Below are 25,794 nucleotides of genomic sequence, written 5' to 3'. Positions count from 1 at the left end.
AAACCTTATACCCATACCTAACACCATACCAAAAACCAAAAACTCTTCACCAAGTGCAGATTTATTATGAATTTTTACACATTAAAACACAGTTTATAGGCATTTTCAGCTCCCGGCAGCCATCATGGACGCCATCTTGAAAATGGTGCCTTTCCGGTAGATATTTTTCCCTGAATTTTTAGTATGTTGTTTATCATACCCAATAGTAACAGAATCCATTGAAAAATCTCTTCCATCAATTATTTGGAATCAGGCCGCGGGGGTAACAGTTTGATCAGAGATTTCCAGTCTTCCCTTTCCAGACTAGAGCAACATTAATAACTTCCTCCTGGGGTATCCCGAGGTGTTTCCAGGCCAGTGTGTGGAGATATAATCCCCCTATCTGGTCCTTGGTCTGCCACGGGGTGTCTTTCCAGTTGGACTTGCAGCATCCTCCCTAGGGAAACTCAGGAGGCATCCGTACAACAGAAGATTTCCGAACCACCGAAGCTGTCTCCAATCCGAGTCTCTCACGGATGACTGAACATCTTACCTCTCACCTCTCAGGCCGGCCAACGTTTGAGAAAACTAATTTTGTCTGAATGTATCCTAGCTCCTTTCGGAACCACTCGCTCCGCGGCTATGCCGCTCCGAGATGTGGTTCCTGCTCATAGCATGCCCAAATGAGGTTTTACCGGGGTAGTTCGCCAGGTTATCAACCGCTCTTACCGTCACCATGGATTGTATCCAAAAAGCAATGGTCCTATACCTGTCTCTTGCATCTCTACTTTTTTAGCGGCGGGGATAATCCAAGAGGCAAAATCCAGATTTTGCCCTAAAATCACGCAAATCTGTACACAGTAGGTCTACACTCATGTCATCAACATGTATCTGTCCCATTTAGCGCCACCATCAGACCCATTTTTACATGCGACCTGACAGTCGCTTATCCCCCGATTAGGGAGTCTTACTGGTTCTTTCAGTCGTGACCCACACTTCATGACCATATTGAATATGTAACTGAGGGGAGTTAGTCTTCATAGTATAGAGACCAGACTCATTTTTGCAATAAACTAATGTAATGTTTAACTATAATACAACACTCCATAGTACTTGATCAGCAACGACTGCTAATTTAGAGCACTGGCAAATGTTTAGTTTTGAATACATGAAATAGCCGGGCCCCCCAAAATGGGACAAGTCAGCACACCACAAATAAGTACACACCACAAATAATGAAATACAAATCACCTGATTTCTTTGTTTTTATTTACAGCCAAAGTTCTTATTTATAACTTAAATAAAAATAAATAAATAGGTGATTTGTTTTTTCTTTTTTGTTTCTCTTAATTTTGAGGGAAGATGTCTATAAGTGCATTTTCTTTTTTGGTGAAGCACGACAGTTTTTCTTTCATATTTAACACATACTGTCACAAAACCTGAATTAGTTTGAAACTAAAATCTAACACTGACTTTTCCAGCCGCTTTCAAAAACAAAAATAAGTGACACTTCATCAACATTTTATTATATTAAGAGAGTTGTATTAAAAATGAATGTGATTTAAACCCCATTGTGACTGTGGTTATAAACAGGCATCTGGACAACTGTCTAAGTAAACAGGTTACTTTAATAAATTTATAATGTTGTGATAAATATGTAAATAAAACGTATAAAAATAATCTTGCATTGTAATGTATAATGGCACTACTTGAAGTTTAAACATGGATATGGATAAACAACCGGTGGCATATTAGTCTGACTATTACTAAAAAAAAGAAATACAAAAAAAAAGAAACATGAGACCGCTAACTGAATGTGTGTGTGTGTGTGTGTGTGTGTGTGTGTGTGTGTGTGTGTGTGTGTGTGTGTGTGTGTGTGTGAGTGAGTGAGTGAGTGAGTGAGTGAGTGAGAGAGAGAGAGACAGAGAGAGAGAGAGAGAGAGAGAGAGAGAGAGAGAGAGAGAGAGAGAGAGAGAGACAAAGGTGATCAAATGGATAATTCATACAATACCATATCAGACAACAAAGAGCCTTCCTTATTTAAATGCTAATGGGTAATAGATGGTGCACACTGCACACAGAATGTCCTAACTAAAACGGCATTATAATAATAATCATCTAAAGCCACTACTCCATCAGCAAGTGACTTGAATTTGACTGTATGGGTTTCTGCTTCCATTGGGGTGTGTGCAATTCTAATAACGCTTATGAATGTTCTTCTTTGACAGACTTGTCTTGTGTTGGACCATAGTTCCCAGTGTTGTAGTACAAATGTCACAAATCAATCAATATTCCCACTATCAACGTCATGTATTCTGGAGCTCACTCCCTAAAGGGGGACATGGGATCTACTGGAGAAAGGGGGTGGGATATTGGTCATCAAAATCCATCCCAGCTGGCTGTGGGTTCTGATCCAGTGGATGCCCTGTTTACACGCATGGCCCTCCTGGCCCTAAGGGACACCAGGCTCAGTAGTCTCTCCAGCTCGTCCCCCCCCAGACCTCCATGTTCTGCCTCCTCTGGCCCTTTCCATTCCCCCGCATGCTGCTGTGCCTTCCAAGCTCGGAGTGGGGGCAACAGCTGGTCCGGGTGCAGGTTGAGGTCCGGGGGACTGGACGGGTGTCCCTCATGCGCCCGGCGCGTAGGGGGAAGAGTGTCATAAACGCTCCCTGGGTCTTGGTTTTTCTCTGCGTCGTGACTGGTCTCCACGTACTCCTCGTAGATGGGCGAGGAGCCGTTTGTCTGCTGAGGGTCTTTGCCTTGTCTTGTCTTGTCTTCGTTTGTCCCCGTTCCTCCCTCATCTCTGCCTAGGCTGCCCGAGTGCCCCCGCTCCCCGCCGCGCCTCCTCCTTTCGGCGCCGCTCGCGTCAGGTGCGGGTCTTTTCTCCCACTCGCCGGACGGGTTCTTCTCCCAATGGCAGGTCTTTTTCCCAGCCTCGTACCTCCGATCTCTGCAATCTGTATCCCTGCCGGCATTGGCTGTCACCCGGTAGTCCAGCTGGAGGGAATGCCTGCTGCCCCGTCTGATGGAGTGGTGGATGTCGCTGTGGTCATACGAGCCCACCTCCAGGGGGCGCAGGCGCGACGGGGAGAGCCAACACGTTGTCTGCCTGCTGGAATCCCAGCAGTACGCTGATGAGGAAAGAAAGCGTAAGGAGGTGTTATGAGGACAAAATCCCTTAAATGTGCGGCGTGCTTAGAGCGAGACATACTTAATTATCACTGGGATATGAATTCAGAAACAGGAAATTGAGATTTCTGTTTTGATAGCCAAGGAGGATCAATGTGGATCAAGGTGTCCACCACAACAACCAGTGCAACAAATCTCCAACCGGTAAAATATATTTCTCATTGACGTATGAGGTGTTGTGGGAAGCCAAAGCATGAATTCTATTGTATAACTTATGACTTACAGTAAGATACAAACATACAAAGTTACACAGCATTTGTATCTTTGTAGCGGGAGTTGAAACCAGCTCAATCTTTTTGTAGCTTTAGCTGCTGTACAGATGTGCCATTTGAGAACGTCACACGCCATGCCATCAGCAAGACAGTGGATTGTCAATAAATTGTCAGAACAGAGAAAGGGGGGGGGGGGCAGTGAGAAAGGAGGGCATTTGCAAAGGTGTTGTGTAAATGCTATTCAGATATTTCTTTCCCAATGAAAAGAAGTGTCAAAGTGTCACTTGTTATCAGTAAGAAAAGACAAGAATTAGCAAGGCTAAACAGTAAAAAGAACCTTGGGAAAACAAGTATTACGAGAAAAATAAAATGCAAGAACAGTACAGGAAAGCCAGAAATGGCACATCTGTAGCGTTTACAGCAGCTACACATGTCAGATATCTTTGTATCTTCATGTCGCCGGCTTCCATTGAAAAATAATGTTAGCCTGTGCCCTGTATCTTAATCTTAATAATATCAATCACACGTCATAAGTAACATTAAACACCAGGACCTTATCTCGTGCATGTACTGTAAGAGAATTGACAATATTTGAACTGCTCTGCAGTTGTAACCACAGAGGCAGCTCTGAGAACGCACAATGCGTCCCTGTTCTACGACTGAATTGAAGTCAGTACTGCGAAACACTGAAGGCACTGCCATACAGTACAGCAGCCACTAATTATGTTAAGAAATGCATTGAGGTGTCTTACTATAACAAGGTTAATTGAGTTCAAGTGCTCAGATGCTGTACTGTAAAGTGTGTGGGAGGCAGAATGCACTTCAACTTCACCTACAGAACAAGATTTATGAACAGCTGTGTTTTGTTGTTGTGTTGCAGAGACAAGCAATGTGATATTCTCACAATTGTACACGCACGCACACGCACGCACGCACGCACACGCACACACACACACACACACACACACACACACACACACACACACACACACACGCACAGTGAGTGACACATTGTATGAGGAGGATCACGGTATAGCCAAAAGAATTGTCCTTTGTAGCCTAAAGACATGGAGAAGAAATAACAACTAGAAGCAGTGCTCCTCCGAGCACAGGTCTCCACCAGGTCAGGTATTACTGTAATTATTGTGGCCTCCTGGTGGCTCTAAATGTGAAAAAGTTGCCATGTCTTCTTTGACCTTTAACGACAATGTGATGCTGCATGCATGATTTGGGGCATTTTGTTGCAAAAGTTTGTTTGGCAAATGTCGACCTGCTGGTGGCGCTATAACAGGCCAATGTGAAAGGAGTGGCATTTGACGCACGGACGGGCGGAGGGGAAACATACTCTCCACCATGCAATTCGGCTGGTGGAGACAATAAAAAAGAGATTAACTCACTCTAGCCTTGAGTGCAACCCATCACTTTTGTAATAATGATGAAGACCACAATGGAAATGAGTTCTGGTCTCTATGGTATCTCATCCTTGGTTAATAATAATGTATTGCTATTGCGTAAGAAATAAACGTAACAGAACGAGCACACACATGCAAGCACGCACGCACGCACGCACGCACGCACGCACGCACGCACGCACGCACGCACGCACACACACACACTCTCTTCATCTGTTTGTATCTCACTTCAGCCATTCCATCTTTTTGTTATATAAGGTGCTATAGTAGAAGCTTATACAACCACCAGGGATAGCACACTTCACTTTCCATTACTAGGGGTAACAGGTATTGGCTTTATTTAAAAAAAAATGCATCATCTTGTTATAAATCAAGTACTGAAGCTCAGACCATGCACAACACGTCTTTCTCCTGGCCTAGATACCCAGGGGTGTCGCACCAAATTCTGGGCCCTGGGTACAAGGATTCACTGTGGGCCCCCCGTGAATGTTCTTCATAGGGGGAGGGGGTTTAACCCATTTAGACTGGGAACGCATTATTAGGCATTATTTTGTGCTTTAACTATTGAAAAATAGCAGATATACAAGTTCACAGCGCGCTGCGAGCTTGTAGATCTGCTATTGAAAAATCGTGAACATTTGTGCAAGTCTTTGAATATTTTTGACCCAATTCTATAAATATCTTCTAAATCCTTCTAAGGTTTTTTGAAAAACGCATGATTCTATGTCAGTGGTGCTCAAACCTTTTCATGTGAAGGACCCCCAAAATGTTATGTATTTGGCCATGGAACCCCATCTCAAAATATTTAGTTTCAGGAACCCCCCAGAAGCAAAATTTGAGTTACAAATGTTTTCTTAAAAAATACATAATTATATTCAAAGATTTGACTTTTCAAAAATAGCAGATCTACAAGCTCGCAGTGAGCTTGTAGATCTGCTATTTTTCAATAGCTAAAGTAAGAAATAATTAAGGCCACTCCATCTTGGGCCCTATAGTAACTCAGTCCCACTTTTCCCCCCCTTGTGACGCCCCTGTAGATACCATTCTCAAGTTGTATCAGTTGTATCTGCTCAAGGATGTATTCACACGGAGGCCAATATCATGCACCCTTAAGTTCCTAAAAGTCGATATTAAATGATTTATATACAGACAATGTTATTTATTTTTCTTGGGGTATAATGGAATCCATACTTGAACGTCATTCTCAAAAGAATATTGTCTGAATGACAGACAGTATAGTGAAAAGGTTTTACTGTACCGTACCATACTGTATATTTTACTGGAATAAATAAATAATTAGCTCATAGATTGACAGCTTTATTTATTCAGTGATCCCTTTGTTCTTTGTTCTTTTTAACTTGTGTCTTTGAAATATCTTTCACTTTATTGATTAAATAATAGATTAAGATAGTTTGGACTTTGATACAGCTCTTTTGTTTTTGATAGAGCACAGTTTTCCCTGTGATGTCAGGGGAACCACTCTAACAGAATGGGTTTGCCGCTCTGGCTTCACTGTGATGTCACACTAACAGAATCCCTTTTATGCCCATAAATGGAGTTCCCTGATGTCATCAATATTAAGCCCATATCTAACAGGACTTTATATGGGAATGCCCATACATGGAGGCCACATTTGCCACATACCACACTAACAGAATCCATATATGGCCAAGACAGATTGCCAAGACAGCCCATATCTGTGTGGCTGGTTCTACAGACAGGGAAAACTAGGGTATGATGTCAGATGTCATAGACATCATAGGACTTTCACATAACGAATAACTTGAGTAAGCATGTTTGGGCTCTCACAGCATATCTCCATATACAGTACATGGAACTCCATATTATGGGTAACTGGTCCGATATACACCATTGGCCAGATGGCCAAGATATGGTGTGACCTCGCCGCTTGTCGCCCTGAGGCGTAGTGGGGATATTTTCTTGTTAAGGGTCATTTTAACATCTATCAGGCAGCACCTCATCAATGCTGCTGTGTGTTCTCTCCCATGTGTTAGATTCATTTAAAATTCCTTTAAAACACGTGTCAAGTACGTGAGACCTGCTGACTGATATTGTCTTTTTTATACGTGAGGGTCTGTGTTCTTCATTTATTTCTTTTTAATCTAAGTTTTTAGCATTTTAGTCTAGCGGAAAGATGCTGATTTCAATGCATGATAGTTCAGTTGGTGATAGAAGCATGAAATGTGGCACAAATGACCTTCATATGACCCTAATTGATAATCAACCTCTGGCCACGCAAAATTCCAAATTTTTCAAGATGGCCAGTCAGTTTGAAAAATGGCTGCAACTGGACCTACGTTTTGGACAATATCACTTTGCTTGGGCTGTAAATCTTTGATTTTCCTCTCATTTTGATATAAGAGAATATGTTCTGGAGGTATTACAACCAGGCAAGTTCAGAAATAATATTAGGTTCCAATATGGCGGCATATTTTCCAATATGGCTGCCTATAAATTGCATAAATGTACATCTGCTCATGGTTAATCCATGGTTGGTGATACAACCATTAAATCTGGCACAGATCACGTTTATACTAGCCTAATTGATAATCAACCTCTGGCCACGCAAAATGTTAACATTTGCCAAGATGGCCAGACAGTTTTCTGCAACTGGACGTAGGTTTTGGACAATATCACTTTGCTTGTGCTGTAAATATTTGATTTCCCTCTCATTTTGATATAAGAGAATATGTTCTGGAGGTATTACAACCAGGCAAGTTCAGAAATAATATTAGGTTCCAATATGGCGGCATATTTTCCAATATGGCTGCCGATAAATTGCATAAATGTACATCTGCTCATAGTTAATCCACAGTTGGTGATACAACCATGAAATTTGGCACAGCTCGACCTTTATACTACCCTAATTGATAATCAACCTCTGGCCACGCAAAATTCCATAATTTTCAAGATGGCCACCAGTTTTCAAAATCGCTGCCCAGCCTAATTGATTTTTATATTGTGTAGTGTCACTGCACTACCAGGGCACACTGGTTGATACTATAGCACACTAGTCGCATGGGGTCCGATGTTAGCTATTAGTGAATATACTTTCTAGGTTGCACTCACAAGGAAGCTGACACAAGGATGTTCCTTTATGCAGCCTATGCTGCGAATCATGGAGTGTCAGCTGCCATCATCTGAAGCTCAGATATTGACGTTCATTGTCATAGCAGTTTCAGCCATAGCTGAATGGTTAGTGAGCCCGCCTGGGGAACCAGAGCCCCTGGTTGTCCCAGGTTCGATTCCAGGCCAGGCCAGCAATGTCGATCTGTGTCCCTGAGCAAGACTCTTAATAACCCCTAATTGCTCACGCGCTCCTTGTGGGCAGCGAATCAGCTGGGTTGGGCAGAAAATACTGAATTTCCCTCGCGGGAGGGGTAGGGAACCATTATAATAATTATTTCACTTGTTCACTTGGCTTGAAAAATCTGTGGATTGACTTTGGAAGGGAGAAGAACCACAAATAGATCCCAATTCATGAAATTGCTATGGGATCAAAGTCATGAGGTTCTTTCATGCATTCAGCCAGGGACGGTTTATGGCTTGTGCACTGTGTGCGCGTGCACAGGGCCCACAGCCAATAGGGGCCCACCGATTTATAGGCTTTTTATTTATTTTATGATCATATAAACACGCAATGTGATTAAGAAGAAGAAAATCAGAAACTCGCCTATTTTGACCCTTTGAAGCACCCATAGCATGGCTTCTAAACCAATCACAGCGAATGGGGGGCGGGAGGTATAGGCCTACTGGTTTCTCAACCAATCACAGTGACTGCCTGAACCTCTCTCTTTGACAGCGCGCTGATGTCAAACATGGCAGATGATGGCACCAGATTTATCTAAATAACAGAATTAAACAGTTGTTTCATAGTGGAATATATACAGACATCGATAGGACATGTGGATATTTTACATTTACCATTGCGTGAACTAACGTTTTCGACGCTGTTCAAAGAAGCTCGATGACATGACACGTTGTGTTGTGTGCATCCAAGGAATAGCACTTTCATCTGGGACATCTGGGCACCTCAATATAAAATTGGATATTTTCTTGTCATTTTCTTAAGGTAAGACATGGCTTTATTTAACTAACTTACACTGTGGAGTTAGACAGCCTTTTCTCTCCTCCTCCATGTGTGTGTGTGTGTGTGCTGTGTGCTCGTGTGAGAGTTAGATCGCTTGCTTGTAAATATTGGTAGCTGCTGGTTGCAGATCTTTGGTCTGGTATGGTTGTGGACTTGTGGTCAGTGTGGTTGTGTTGTGCGCACATTGTGTGTTGGCTTGTTGGGGTGTGTCCGATTAGTGCTCGACTCGGCCTCGGGACTCCGCTAGCCGCTGCCGAGCGCCGCGGTGCGGTGTGGTCGCGGGACGGTACAGGACGCGAGCGGCCCGGTGCGGGACGCGCGCGGGTGGGCGGCGCAGAGGTGCGGGGGGGGGGGGGGCCTTTGCGATGTGGTTGCACAGGGGGGGGGGGGGCCTTTGCGATGTGGTTGCACAGGGCCCATCTTCCAATTGGTCCGTCCCTGCATTCAGCGAATGCGATACAGTTTTGTCCTTCCATGGACGGTCAGCATGGCAGACATGGAACGTGTTAAAGAAGATATCCCTGGTCTTCACCAAATTAGGTTCAACACCTGTTGCAGTAACTGATGAAGACATGCAAATCATTGAGGAGTTTGTAGTACTCAAGTACGATAGAAGTAGTTCCTACAAGGAAGTGAATGAGGCACGACTGGACTTGTTTGCAAGAAAGCAGCGATCATATGAATGTATTCTACCAACATGCTGCTCTGAAAGAACACTGCAAGAGATCTGCATTCCAAGCAGGACATATATGGGGCCCTCTGTGGTTGCAGTTGCTAGCACACAGGCCTTTCACTTTCCCAACCACCATTATAAATGAGAATGTGTTTATAATGATTTGCCTGATAAAAAAAAAGCAAAAAATAAAAAACAATAATAATAATAATAATGAATACAATAAAAAAAAAAACTAAATAAATGCTACATTTTATAAGATCTAAGTTTGTGTATGGTGACCATATTTAAAAACATGTCAACCTATTTGAACCTATAGGTCATTATAAAGCTACATTTAAAATGTGCCATAAAGGGATTCTGTGAATGGTAATTTATACAAATATGTGTCACAAGCTCATGTGGATTAACCATAAGCAGTAAATGTACATTCTGCAATTTATTGGCAACCATATTGGAAAATGTGCCGCCATATTGGAACCTAATGGTATTTTTTATAGAAGTATTTTTTTGGTAGAAATACCCCCAGAACATATTGTCTTATATTAAAATGAGGGGGAAATCAAAGATGTACAGCACCAACAAAGTGATCTAGTCCAAACCGTAGGCCCAGTTGCAATGCAGCCATTATAAAAACTGGTGGCCATCTCGAAAATGGAGGAATTACGTGTGGCCAGAGGTTGATTATCAATTAGGGTAGTCTAAAGGTGATCTGTGCCAAATTTCATGCATGACAATTTGCACCAACTGTGGATTAACTATGAGCAGATGTACATTTCTGTAATGTATCTGCTGCCATATTGGAAAATATGCCACCATATTGGAACCTAATTTTTTATCTTGTTTGATTGAAATACCTCTAGAACATTATAACTAGATCAAAATGAGCTGAGAATCAAAGATTTACATATATAGTCCAAAACTTAGGTCCAGTTGCAGCCATTCTGAAGACTGGCGGCCATCTTGAAAAATGTTGGAATTTTGCGTGGCCAGAGGTTGATTATCAATTAGGATCATATGAAGGTCATCTGTGCCAAATTTCATGCTTCTATCACCAACTGAACTATCATGTCAACTTTCCGCTAGACTATTTTCCAAAACAATTAGAAAAAATAAACAAAAGAAGTCATTGAAAAAACTCTCACACATTAAGGACAATATCAGTCACCAGAACCAAGGACGTGTGTTTTTAATTGAGTCTAGCTCGGTTTAAATGGAGTTTGAAGTTACAATGGGTTTGTATCAAATATCTAAATACTGAAACGAGCAACTTTAAAACAGTTTGTGGTGCCCACAAAAGCCAGACTAGACATTAAAATGACTCCAAACATGAGAAATGAAATATCCCTTTAATAACAAATAGCCTCCCCCCGGAGGAATGGAATTATCTCCAGAATATGTTTGTGCAAAGATGGGTGGAAAGTCCTAAAAATGTATTTGTAAATGTCATACACATTTAATCAATTTAATCTACACACCACAGGGGACTCTTAACCCCCGTGTTAAGCATTTAAACTCGTCTAGAGTTCAGACGTCTCAACAGCTATGAATTTCAGTTGTTCAGTACAGTACTAACCTCCATAAAACGGTGTTTATTAATTTGGTTGTCCTTTCTGCCTGTGCAATGTCATCAGAATGAACAATATGCCTTAGAATTCACCATTATGCACAAAATAAGAAGAGAATAGAACAAGCGTTGGCTTAAAGGTTTTAACATAACATAAACCGTTCCTCAAGAAGTTTGTTCCAATTATGTCTAAATGCTGCCTCACCATGTTTTGTTTTAACGAAATGTGCTTTTAGCCCCAGCCAGATTGAGGGATTGATATGAAATGATATTAAAATCAATCCAATGGCTCACTGGAAAGAAGCCAGTGCAGAGATCCATCTGAGAACTAATACAGTATGTTCTGCTTTTTGTATTTCTTGTTAGACCTCTTTCAGCTGCTTTCTGAATGAGCCATTATAGAAGTCTCACCTGCTGGAGCTAAAGGCAAACTCATTCAGTGCCAATGACGTCTTTGACGTCTTTTGAGTTTTTTGTATAAAAAAAAAATTTTTTTTTTTCTTTTTTTTTAAAAGATGTCAAAATGACCTGGGATCAGAGAGATGCTTTTCTCTGTTTGTGTGTTGGCTCCCTCGTTTAGCTGATTGAGAAAATGTGTGTTCATTCTAGTGGATGGACACTTTTTTTCATTCAAACAGCTCTATCTCTGGAACCATTTGTCTGATTGACAAAATTCTTTTTGCCACTGAATCACAACAACTGTGTTATAAAAAAAAACGTTTTTTTGATTACGCAATAAAGAAAAACATACAAAACCGTGGCACAGCTACCTTGGAGCCATTTTGGCATTTGGCACAGAATGAGCTATTAGCCTATAGAGACAAGGTGAGCCCTAACTTCCAGCCTTTCCTCCTCAGCTAATGATCTCAGTTTTGTCTTTGCTTAGTTGAACGAAATAATGGCACATCCAGTCACTGATTTGTTCAATGCACTGACACAGCACATGTATGGGGCCATAATCACCCGGGGACCAATGTTCCCCCTAACGTCCACTCAGGAATGTGCCGTGCAGAACAAATCAATGTAGCGCACATTAACACAGATAGATTTGTGTAATTTGTGTAAGTCGTTGTTGATTCTTTTGTGGTACTAAACTAGCTCTCCATAGCGTTAGTGGAGTTCTCCCTAACGCTATGTTCCTCTACCTCCGTATTCCTTGGCAAAACCGGAAAACCCCACCGTCTGGTCCGAAAATAACAAAAACTGTTTCGCCCCTCACCAAACCAAAGGTATCAGTGGACAGTTGAAAGCTTACTCTACTTAGTGGACGCAGTCTGGACCCCCATCACACGCTTAAAATACATTTCTAGGGCGAAATGAAAAACAATCCACCGGATGGGGACTCCATTTTTTCTAGTTTTTTACTATTTGTCGTCACCATCACAGCACCAACTCACTACTGCCACACAGGTCAGAGGACCGAAATGCACCGCATTAACAGAACGGTATGGCTCCGCCATACCTCCAAAACCTGATCAACCCCTACAACCCCACCCGTTCACTCAGATCAGCCAACACAGGGATGCTGACAGAACCCTTGCTAAAAACCCCAGGACAGAAATCCACTCGTCCCAGACAATTTCCCTCCTTGCCCCCAAACTGTGGAATAAACTCCCTGTCGCACTTACTGTAGAACTACAGACTTACTAGTATTCCTATGCATTTGTTGTATTGCTGTTGATGTACTGACATATTATCTTGCTTATTATATTGGTGTATTACCTGCTTATTGTAAGTCGCTTTGGATTAAAAGTGTCTGTTAAATGCTTAAATTGTAAATTGTATCACTCCCAGCAAGTCATCATTTTGAAAATGTGTTTCTACAGTAGGTGCAACACGCAACAGCGTGGCTGTACAAAAACAACAACAATGTACTTTTGTGAAAAGCTTCTAAAAAGGGTGCGTGCGTGCGTGCGTGCGTGCGTGCGTGCGTGCATGCGTCCGTCCGTCCGTCCGTCCGTCCGTGTGTGTGTGTGCTTGCGTGTGTGCGTGCGTGCGTGCGTGCGTGCGTGTGTCCGTCCGTCTGTTACCAGCTAATCTCCATCGCTGCCAAACTGTGCACACACAGAATGCAAATTCAGAACATCTGCCCCACATTTTCACCTGTGACCTGTGCTCGGAACATTGCCAAAATCACACCGATATATACATGGAATGATACTTTCACAACAGGAAAAATAAAATAAAAAAAGCAATGAAGATGAAAGAAACTACTTAATAAGTTAATAAGACCGTACAAGTAAACTCTCTCATCAGCATTGGAAAAGACAACACCTGAGCCCTCTTATCTAGTCAGCTACCTACTACAACCACCCAGCACCCACCCCGTACCTACAGATGGCCTAATCTGGCCTTACAATAAGAAGAATTACTATTAAAATACGTGTTATAAACCAAGTAGATCAGGCCATGCCTGCCATTTACTTGGCCAAGATACGACTCTCAAGTGTGACATGATTATTTACAATTTGCAATTTAGGCATTCAGCAGAAGAGCGAATTACAGTAAGCAAGGACAAACGCAAGTTAATACATCAAAAGCATAGAAATAGTCATCTAGGATCCTAAGTAAACCAAGAACCCATCATCAGTCTAACAGTAGAATATACAAAATCAATAATCTGTACATTGTTTCTATACACACTATGGGATGTGACCTGGCAGCTCTAAATTACATTTTAGCCTTTGCATAATAAGCCTGCAAGGTCGTCGAGGCTACGGCAAGTGCCATGGGCTAAAGGTGGTGTCTGAAGAGGTGAGCCTTCAGATTTCAGCGGAAGATTGGGAGTGAGTCTACAGTTCTAACTGTTATAAAGTATCTAATAATGCAGTATCTAATTTCATAACAGCTCACAGATGTATTCACACGGAGGCCAATATCATATGCCCTATCGAGTTACTATCAAGTCGATATTGAATGATTTTATATCCAGGGAATGTAATAATGATTCAAAATTGTTCTCCAGTCATGAATGATTTGTCCATTGTTAAAGTTGTCTGGTGTCTGGTTTTCCTAGGGTGTGTCACATGTGAGAGCACAGTGTCACATGTGAGAGAGCTTTGCACATGTCATTCCTGTTGGACTCCACGCTTCATTACTGACTTGCTTTGACAAGACTTTCAGGAAAATTACAAAAGAATCATCCAAAGGTATGATTAGGCCTTCATTCCAAACCCGCTGGGCTGTGCTAGGTTGTGCTAGTTCACAAATCAGAGACATTGGAAGTGTGTCATGAATTTCTCTGTTCTGCTCTGCAAGCAACCTGGTTTCCAGCACAGTCTGTAGAAGTCTGTGAATTTTGAAGTTTACAAAGCGAGAAGAGGCACAGCGTTATTATCCACACAGTACGACTCTGCTAATAAGGCCAGACATACAGTGTTGTACCCGAATGCGTTCAAAGAACGATCGTTCACGAACACGTTCATATTTTGGGCGAACGTGAACTGAACGTAATTGTTTTCGCTTGATGAACGATATTGTCGAACGCGGTCATTCTGACGCCCGTGAGCGGCGTTCGTCGGCCGTTCATGCGGCGGTCCACGCCTCCGCGGTCGTCTGTCCTCCTCTCCTCTCTCTTTTCATTCACATGCTCCAATAGTACGGACTGCACGCAGCTCCTCGTGAAAGTTGATATGCGGTGCTGTCTGCACTCTGCAGCTGCACTGTGAATCTCCTCCTCGTAACGTCTCGCAAGCCTGACTATACTTTGTCCTATGTGTGTTGCACGGCGAAAATAGCTGATCTGCAAGCTCACAACGCGTCGCATCCACGAGACAACGTGAGCTTGTAGATCAGCTATTTTAACCAACGCGGAAACATGCTGTGCGCGAGGTTTAGAAACGTCTGCCTTCAGCCTTTCACAATAAGGGTGCAGGAAGACTGGGAACTGGGCAGTGGGCACATAAATATTGTGGGCACCTCAATGTTAAGTTGGATGAAATTATTGCTGTGTGGTTCTATATGGGCTGTGTCAATAATTTTGACAAATAATAGCATGCAGCAACTTTTATATATATAGACCTATATATACCTGTATATGTATATATATATATATATATATATATATATATTTTTTTTTTTTTTTTTTTTTTTCTTCTTTTTTTTTTTTTACTCTTTTACTGCCACAGAATTTAACAAAAAGCTTCATCCACTGCCAGCTAAATTTGAGAATTGTCGCTCATCTTTGAAGGCCTACTGGAGAAAATTGGCTTTGACTATAAAGACAACAATTATATGGCAACGAAGAATAGAATGTCTACTTTGCAACAGAAAAAGATTTCGTGTTTTTATCATGTTCTATTCATTAGCTAGAAGCTGCTGAATATGGCCTAAAAAACAGCTCTTTGAGAACATAAAGCTGAGAAAAATGCATTTTTGTGAAGAAGACATTTTCAGGCAGAAATCTCTCTTTAGCCTTTTATTGTTGGCTTCAGTAACATCACACCTATGATCAGTGGTTGTTTACAAACAAATTCAAAAAAATAAAAACAAGAAAAAGTGTTTTTTACACACTTTTAGTGTGTAAGAGCAGTAAGAGCAGTGCAGAACATTGACACAGTGACATGAGATTCAGCCTGAATCCTGCTTCAGCTTTCAGGGTTCTCTTTATCTCACACTTTTTAGGTTGAAGTACAGTACAAATGATTGTCTAGTTTTACGGGGGGTGGGCTGTAAGGTCGCAAGTGAATGACCTAGCTTTTCATTCAGCCTGCACAGGGCCTGGGGCTCCATTCTGTTTCACTACAGCCAGGCTCCTCCGGAAGGGCTACACCGAGTCTGCTGAACTCTGCACCCCTATACCACGTACACAAGCCTATGGTCGATCTGTAAATTATACAAATACATAATTACTATAAAATACATGAAAAATAGTACACCTCCAAGCTCACAACGCGTCACAGCAGAATGGGTGGAGGTTGGGGGCCTAATATTTTCATCAAAAGGCTGTTTTAGAAATTCTCTAACATTCTATGCACTTCACTGCTTACCACACAAATATATATATAAACTATATATATAGTAATTATGTAAAAACAGCATTCATCGTCTGGAGAGGGCACTTTTTACAGATGGATAAAAGGGCAGGGGCTCCAGCCCCCTTTGATGTCTATGTGAGCATGTGTCTGGTGCTAAGTCTGCTTTACAGAAAAAAGGTTTTTGTTCTTTACCTATCCTTGTCCTTGGACGACTACGATGTGGCAATGAAGAAGTAGGCTCATCATCGTCGACTCATCATCTAAAATCATAACCAGGAAATTATCAAAAGGTTTATATGTAAACAAATCAATTTACAATTTTGACATTTAGCAAATGACTTACAATAAGTTCATATGTAATACATAAAATGCAGATATAGTAAATAGTTACCATGCATTTACTGTCACAGTGAAATGCCCTTTATACCCTGTATGTATAATATATAAAATGTCACAATGCAACATAGCTCTGTTTACACAAAGCTGTACTCCCTCCAACTGTATATATGTTCCCCATTTTCAACAGTTTTTATTTGTAACACTTGCTTTGGCAATGTAAACGTATGTTTTCTCATGCCAATAAAGCTCCTTTGAATTGAACTGAAAAGCTACATCATCAGCTACTGATGATGATGATGATGATGATGACGATAAAAAGAAACCTCTCCCTCTCTCACACACACACACGCATCGTACGCACGCACACACAAACTAAGCCAATAAATCCTAAATTCCCATCAAATAATCCTAGTAGCTGTGCAGTGCACGTACACTACACACGGTACGTGCACGCGCGTGATAGGAACTCCACGTGTGTCCTGTGTAGCAACAAAAACAAACGCAAGCACGTGGATCCTAACTGCTTGGATCAAGTTACTGATCCGGTCCGGATACGGAAACATTTCTTGCATGTATGTGTACGTGTAAATAGCCGGATGCAGTAGGCGGGCTCTAGACCGGATCCCAATGTCGGAGTGGCAACACGTCGCAATGGGAAACCGTTACCCTACCCCATCTCACTGATCACTGACCATCCCCCCATCCCAGGCTTCCAGTTCCACACGGATGCTCTGTTATCACACAGTATACAACTATATACAGTATACAACTATACAATACATACATGCACTGGATTGGAAGTCTTACTTTGGACAGTAGAATCGTGGCCTCTGTTCTCCGAGGGGTCTCTACGCGGAAGCCATTCTTCATTGGCCAAATCGCCCAGTTCGTCTGTCTCTTCGCGGCGGTGGCGGCGGTACATGGGTCTCTGCTGCTGCGGCGATGTGAGCCCCCGGGCGGGGGGATCCATCCTACACGGGGGTCGAGCTCCGTCGGGATCGGTTTCCACAATATCACGAGGCTCTTGATCCACTTTTGGACCCCGGTTCTTCGCGACTGGCACCATCTTCAATCTTTTTATCTTCAATACCAACGGCTACAGTGATCTTTTTCTCTTCTTCATCATCATCATCATCATCATCATCATCATCACGACCACCACCACCATTCGTGGGCGCTGCCTGGTCCTGAGTCACCAACGCGGGTAGGTTTGTAATCCTAATTCTAACAAAGTTTGTTTCTATCCGTGGATCTGCTCTGCTGCTGGCTGCTGCTGCTGCTCCTCGGCCAGGGGGGGTGGGTCGCACTTCGGCGGAATGATACCAGCAAGTTGAGGCTGAGTTGGCCTAATACATCTCAATATTCTAGTACTGCTAAATACTACTACCTACTACAATTACTATACTACTAATACTATAAAACAACTGATTTCCGCCAAAATGATCGCTTTTACCAACGTGTCTCTCTCTCTCTCTCTCTCTCTCTACTAACAAAAAAAACAATATAATCCCTCAAGGCTAGCAGGCGGAGCCAGGCAGGGGCGTCAATTGGGTATGGCAGGGGTATGCAGCTGCCATACCTTGGCTCCAGGGGGAAATAATAAAAATGTACTTTTCATCGTGCCTGTTGCTAAGGTATGGCAACATGCCTGGTGACACCAGTCATGTTGCCATACCTTAGCTTGTTCTGAACTGACGCCACTGGAGCCAGGACAGTCTGTTTACTTTTTTTTTTATGACGCTGTTTCCGGCTGTCCTCAAAACGACCCGACGACCAATTATACATTGAAAAGTTGCGCAAGGACGTCTTTTATCATAATCCATAAAAAACATCAAACGAACGAACGGCCGTATTGGCCGTCCCCACTCTCTAGAATTGGGGCGAACAGGAACGTCCAAAGCAGTATAAGAGTTAATAGCCAAAAGTATAAAAAAATTATGGTTAAAAAAGAACGAAAAAGAACTAAGTTAGTTCATTTTGGGGAACCATGAACTTTAGTTCAAAATATAGAATTATGAACTATGCAATGAACTAGTTCATTTTAGAAGTTCTGAACTTGAACTTGAACTAGTTCGTTTTTAAAGTGAACTTTCCCAACACTGCAGACATAATAGTTTCAACAAGGAAGCTGTAGTGCAAATCTCCCTAATAATAATCGCGATGTATGCAGTGACATTTCTACGGACCCCCGTGAAACTAGTGCGGCATATTACCAGCTGTACATGGTCTATACTGGCTGCTTCCCATTCTCTCTCATACATATTCATTGTCAACCTCTCTGCAGTTTTCTCTCCGATTTCTGTCATTCCAATTATTCCGTAATCCACAAAGTGTGGTTGCTAATACCATGCATCAATTATGTTTGTATGACCAGAAGGTTCACATGCATGGTGGCAGTCCTTAACACATTCCCCGCCATTTAACAATACCTTCGTACTCTATGGTGCCTCTGGTCTCCATAGACTTCCATGTAATTCATAGTGCACGGATCATGCACACCCATGCCTAGATAATGCACCAAGTGTGTCCACATTGCTCACAGCTTTCAAACAAAAAAATCCGAATGGAAATCCGTTCAGGCATTCATGAGATACAAGCCATTATGTTTTCCTAAAATGTAAACAAAGATGGCTGCCATGTTTGATAGATGGGGTTGCTATGGGGGTTAAACATGCAATTTCGCGATTTCTATCATGCCTACTACATTTTTTGGGGTCCAAAAATGTTTTTGAAAAAAAAAAAAATGTTTTTTTTTTTTTTTTTTTTTCAAAATGGCGGAAATTCTCGGGACTATCGGGCCTGGCAGGGAAAGACATTAAAATAATCTCGGGACTATCGGGCCTGGCATGCAATGAGTTAAATCCTTACAGCAAGCAAAGTGCTAGCATTTATGTTTGTGGACTATGTGTCACAATCTGTCCTATTTGAAATTGATCTAACACAATTAATGCTTGTTGCTATGGGTGTCGCACCAAATTCTGGGCCCTGGGTACTTTAACTGTTGAAAAATAGAAGATATACTATTTTTTGAAAAACCTATGTTTCTATGTCAGTGGTGCTCTCTAGGAACTCAGATTGGTGGTGCTCAAACATTTTCATGTGAAGGACCCCCAAAATGATATGTATTGGCCACACACAACGGGCCACACAGGCCACAGACCCCCATCTCAAAATATTTAGTTCCGAGGACCCCCCAGAAGGAAAATTTTAGTCACAAATGTTTGCTTAAATATTAAAGATTTGCACACATTTTCACTCTCGCAGCAGCTTGTATATCTGCTATTTTTCAATAGCTAAAGTATAAAATAATTAGGGCCCCTGTATGTGTCACAATCTGTACTATTTGAAATGGATACAACACAATTAATGCTTGTTGCTGTACATGCCTGCCTCTTGCTCTCAGATTGCAGGGAAGATTCCTCAGACCTGTATGTGTGTGACATGCACACAAATGCATATGGCATGGAGATTACTGTAGTTGCAGTTGCCATCAATCTCCATCTCTGTGACATGTACACATCCTCATGCATGCAAATACACACACAGTAGTAGTACAATGGACTATACACAAGCATGCCGGTGACACTATCGAAATACATGCAGAGTCTTGCAGACACACTGGTTCCTGGACCAGTGGTGGAATGTATCTACAGTATACATTTACTCAAGTACTGTAGCCTACTGATGTACAATTTTGAGGTACGTTTACTTTAGTGTTACCATTTCTTTCTTTATATTTCTATTCCACTTAATCTCAGAGACAAATTGACTTTTTACACCACTACAGCTTTAGTTACTTGTTACTTTGCAGTTTTAGATTCTTAATACAAAACATGCATTAACTACTTTAGTCCTATATTTTGTCACTGGCGGGCAGAAACCTTGTATCTCCAAGTTTAAAATTTGTAATTTTTTGCTGCTTCATCACACAAGGCCATCGCACAAAAGTAGTGAAAACAGCCGATCTACAAGCACACAACGCCTCGCACCGCGTTTAGTTTAAATCATTTTAAAAATGATAAATACAAAACAAACGGTTTTGGACATACAAGGTTTCCACCCGACAACGACGATTTATTAGTCTTGACCGATGACTCCCGCGATTTGCAAATGCTCCCGTCATACAGTCTGGGATAACATACAAAGAATGATTAGTACCCGGTCAAAGCGGAAATGAATCCTCCTCCTCACTTCCGTTTAGTTTCTGAGATCGCACACATTTAATCTAATGTAAATAAAAATGATCTAAGCATATTTAGCTTGCTGCTTAGCAGAATTGACATTTTACAATATATTTTCATGAACGGATATGCCAGCTTCCATTGCTCGCCGTTCAGGAGCTGTACTTCCAGACTCTAGCATTCGGAGATTGAGGAATAGTTGTCTGGCTACGCGAGACTATAAATTTATGTCACAGTGTTTTTGAGATTCAGTGAGATTGAGACCAGGAGTGCTCGTTTTTGGGCACAAGGTGGAGCAAGTGGTGCCTCCTTCGGGGAACTACCCATAATTAGTCCTACAGGGTTATAGATTTAGGAATAGTTTTACTGAGGTTAGGGTTAGGATTAGGGTTAGGATTAGGCATTAGGATTAGGTTATGCCATGGCATCGGCTTCTTCCAAGGACTACCCATAAGGTGTTGAGCACAAACACTTAACCCTTCCTCTTCTGAACTCTGTTTTAATGAGTTCTCAGGAGAACTGTGGACTGAAAACTTGGAATGAAGCCTCTATTTGCACTATTCTTTTGGTTTTATGAAGTGGTTCTATTATTTCCCACAGAGATAAAATACTTTAGATACAAGAGTTTGCACAGTAGCTACGTTGGACAAAAAAGAGAAAATCAATTAGAGACACACACACACACAGACAGACACACAGTAGACAGACTGTATATATTAGACAGAATATATTAGTGGATTACACACCATCTGTTGTTATGATGGGAAGCGTGTAATAATCTCATGCTGCCTCCCCAGTCACGGACACAGAGAATGTACCATAAGGAGTTATGTTTCACACAGGCATGGTCCTCTAGCGGGCATTCTAAACAAACATCACTGTCATATTTCCTGTTAAGTGGAGTCGTGTCACCAAACCATTGTGTCTGAGAAGGCTCTGACTATGATCATAGAACTAGAGTTACAGACTATAGTGCGTACCTATCGGCTTATCTTCTGACTGTGAAGCTCTCAGTTGTCATTGTGCTTTGTTTATTCAGGTGGATTGGTCAGCCCTGTTGACTCACGGATCTACTAACTGGAACGTTTTATCGTTTCATCTTCCACTCTGGTTCTGCTCCCCTGTCATATGTTGACAGGGGAAACCTTGTTGGAGATGTGCTTACTGTTTGCAACCATGGAGTGTCATCTGTGTTATTATCTGTTCGGAAGGACAGAGCTGAACACTTGCATGTTTCTCCATCTCATCGAAAGATTATGTTTATTTGAGATCTACTGTATCTCTCTGCTCCTAGATAAACAGTTACTCATATTATTACAGAAATTATGTAGCAGAATTTCCACCATATTTTAGAACAGTGGTTCTCAATCTTTTTTGGCTGCAGTAGCAGTACCCCTTACACTGATTTCGAAACCAAGTACCCCCTTCCTCTGACTGCAGAAACGCTGACATCAAAAGTCCAGTTACAATGCCAATATGTTCAAAATAAAACAGCATAATGGCAAATAAACATTGCTTTCTATTCAATAACAGTTACTACTAGTCAAGTAATTGATGTACCGGTAATTTGGTTTAGAAATGTACAGATGAGCAGGTTCAAACAAACTCTGTCAATGTTTTATCATTAACCATAACAGTAAAATACGGTACATATTCCCATTTTCTACTTTTTCTCACGTACCCCCTGCAGTACCCCCGCATACCCCTCGGGGTACACATACCCCCATTTGAGAAACACTGCTTTAGAATTAGTTTGTCTCTCTGTGTTGTGTGTGTGTGTGTGTGTGTGTGTGTGTGTGTGTGTGTGTGTGTGTGTGTGTGTGTGTGTGTGTGTGTGTGTGTGTGTGTGTGTGTGTGCGTGCGCGCGAGCGTGCGTGTGTGCTGTTGCATTTGTTGTCAATATATGCCAACATTGTTTTCTCTTTGTTGCTTTCTTCATGGCAACGGGTGTGCCTTGAAATTATTATTATTATTTTCTTTTGTGTTAATTAAAACTTAAGATTATGAATAGCAAAATAATGAATAAAAAGACAAAATGTTATGGAAGAAATTCTGGTTAATTAAAACTTAAGAACAAACGATGCCTCATCATCAATCAGTGCATTATGGTTATGAGATACAATCATGGAACAGTTTGATGAGGAGTGAGGACACAAAGTATCCAAAAGAGAATGGAAATGACTTGATCACTACATACTGGGTTACATAGCAACAGAGACCGCAAGTGTTGAGTTCACATGTTTAGGCACATGGTGATGTCTGGAACAATTATTTTGACACACTCACCAGGGCTGCACTGTCCTCTGTCCAAGCCTGACACTATGAAGTGACAGAGAGAAAGGCAAAGAGAGACAGTACAGATAGACAAAGGCAGGCAAAACAAAGGGAGAAAAGAGTGAAAGCTTTAAATGCAAGGAGTAGATCTGGTGTCATTTAAGGTGGATCGTGTGACACCAGTTCAATAAGTGCTGTAAACTGAAATTGCAGAAGGTTAACTCAACCGCAAGGAGGTTGGCTGTACGGAATGACAAATAGAACAAAAGAGAATTCTCTTTGTCACTGTTCTGTGCCAACGGGAATTCCTTTGAATTGTGTTTTTTCGTGGTTCTTTTTGCATTATGTAGCCTACCTTCACTTTCAATGCTGTCCACGGCATCATTGACGAGACGTATTACCGTCACTATGGAAGCTGGGTGGGGAGAGAGAATGTGCGTTCATGAAAAGGATATTGTTTCATGTGCCGGGGGCAGTAAAAATTCAACAGTACAAAAATAACCATTTGGACCCATGACTTTAAAGTAACACTCAAGAATAGTTACAAAGCTTGGGAGTTTAGCCTGCAGTCTGCATGTATTTCTCTAGTCTAACCGGCATGCTTGTGTATAGGCCTACGTACTGTGTGTGTGTGCCTGTGTGTATGAGGGTGCATGAGGGTGTGTGTGCATCTCCAAGGTGTTTGAATCTGTGCAGCTGTATCTGAGGTTTAACTTGGTGTTCTTTCCCCAGTGACAGTAATTGGACAGACAACAAAGCACAGACACAGATGATTTCACAAGTGTGGCAGTGTTGTATTTACAGTAGCAGCCAGCATGGAAGTAAGCAGTGTTTATGGAAGAAAAGAGTTAGCTGAACTTCAAGCAGTGAATACATAAAGTACACACAAAGCCAGAAGTAGGAGCGGTTAGCACCGCTCAAAAAGAGAAAAGCCTTTTGTATAAATATGGTCCTAATGGTCCTCCACATGAAAACATTTGAGAACCACTGCTTTTTAAAACACATGTGGTTGACTTTACATTGTTACCTTACCAATGAAATGAAATGCAACATCTTACCGTTGTCATCAAAGGACTCAGACGTGTAGGATGTCCGGGAGACGTCAGAAATGGTGCCTGAGAAACATGTCACCTCCATGAGGTCCGACCCTTCCGCTGAAAACACACATGCACATGCACACGAGCACACGCACACACACACACACACACACACAGACACACACACACACACACACACACACACACACACACACACACACACACACACACACACACACACACACACGCACGCACACACATTGACAAGATAGATAACACATTACAAAAAGAATGGGGCACAAGTTAAAACTGAGAAAAGACAAATATGATATGATCATGAATTAAAAAGGCGTCACTGGGAATAATAATAATCCTTTGTTATTGCACATAAACCCATAAATAACTCAAACTAAAGCTATTAGTTCAGTTCATAGCGGCTGGTCATGGAGTTTATAGAGCCTAATTGCTGTTGGTGGGAAGTTTTCTTAAACCTTTAATTCTTGCAACGTCTGCTTTTCTGGCCCGCAAGGATTGTGGAGAGGATGACAAAATGTGATTATGTAACCAATATGCATATCCAGTCAAATCCTCACTGTTCATAAATCCATTTGTAATTCAGAGAGTGTACAAATGTTACATTTATACACTCTCTGGGGGGCCTATCTTACACCCGGCACAAGACAGGGGGGCACAAAGGGGTAGCGCAATTATCATAGCTATATTTTCCGACAGACGCAGTAGTCTGAAAATTATGATGTTGTTTAAATGATCTTCTGCCCTATTTAGTAGGTCTTAAAATGAGGTGTGACCAGGTGCAATCAGGGGGCACCACTATATTTCACACAGTATTATTATTATTAGCACACACGCACGCACACGCACGCACGCACAAGGATATCACAGCGTACTGTAATATTTGCAACTTATTACCTGGTTGAATGCTTGAATCAGATTGGTTAATCACTGAATTCAGCTGTCTGTTATTTTTCAATAATGAACCCTGATCTCAATAATAGACCGCTTTGTTTTTTTGCTGTACACAACAGTACTTTTTTTCCCTTCACACTTCTCTGTAACTTTGTAACCTTAACTGCTGTCTCTGGGCGACTACTCTGATCCAATGCGGACAGTTTCTGGACCGGAGAATCTCTCCGGGAGTCTCCCGCCAATAGCATGTGTTCTCCTCCCCCCACCCCCCTCTGCTCCTCTGCTCTGCTCTGCGTCATGACGTCAACGAATTCGGTGCGACGCTCCTCTGCATTGTGATTGGTTAGGGAAATTCGACACTTCCTCCAACAGTGATTTTAACGCGATCGCCCAGGCTTATTTTTCTTCCGATCGCCAAAATAAGCCTGGGTTTCCGAGGCTACTGGGCGACTGATTTTCCCCCTTGGTATAATAAAGGTATCTATCTATCTATTTCAGATTTATTTGTCCCCTATATAAGCCTGTGCATGCACTCGTAGCCTTAGAACCTCAGATAGGGCCCTCCTTGTGCCGAAAAGGCCTCATTTGCTGTCCGGGCACCCAAGCTCTGGAACCATCTACCTGTGGAGCTAATGCTAGCAACATCAATGCCTTCGTTTAAATCCCTTCTGAAGACTATATATAGTCTATAGTATGTCAAGTTTTCTGTTGATTCCTTGCTATACTGTATATATTCTGTTTTGTTTGTTTGCTTTGATTGCTGCTTTTGAAAAGAGGTGAGAGAGAGAGAGAGAGAGAAACATTGAGCAGCTGTGTGCTGTTCACTGAAATGCAAAAGAGGTATCTACATTGTGTAGAAGATGGAAGATAAACACAGACACCGGCTGTGCAGTCCACTTGTAACACACGCACACGCA

The 25,794-nt window shown here is 41.8% G+C and overlaps 1 protein-coding gene across 1 annotated transcript in view; it reads right to left on the bottom strand.

Moving 5' to 3' along the window:
- Window positions 1–2,358: 2,358 nt before the first annotated feature.
- Window positions 2,359–25,794, bottom strand: part of fat3b (FAT atypical cadherin 3b) — a gene marked incomplete at both ends in the record, with an annotated part of 155,642 nt that continues 132,206 nt past the window's right edge. Inside the window, 3 exons of the mRNA XM_080749287.1 lie at window positions 2,359–3,110; window positions 23,269–23,328; window positions 23,972–24,067. Of these exons, the coding sequence (XP_080605413.1) occupies window positions 2,359–3,110; window positions 23,269–23,328; window positions 23,972–24,067 (908 nt within the window). The remainder of the gene's footprint in view (window positions 3,111–23,268; window positions 23,329–23,971; window positions 24,068–25,794) is intronic.

This window comes from Nannobrachium achirus (assembly GCF_963921795.1).
Source record: "Nannobrachium achirus genome assembly, chromosome: 19".
Taxonomy (NCBI): domain Eukaryota; kingdom Metazoa; phylum Chordata; class Actinopteri; order Myctophiformes; family Myctophidae; genus Nannobrachium; species Nannobrachium achirus.
The sequence above is the reverse complement of the archived record's forward strand: the minus strand, read 5'-3'. Positions and strand labels throughout refer to the sequence as shown.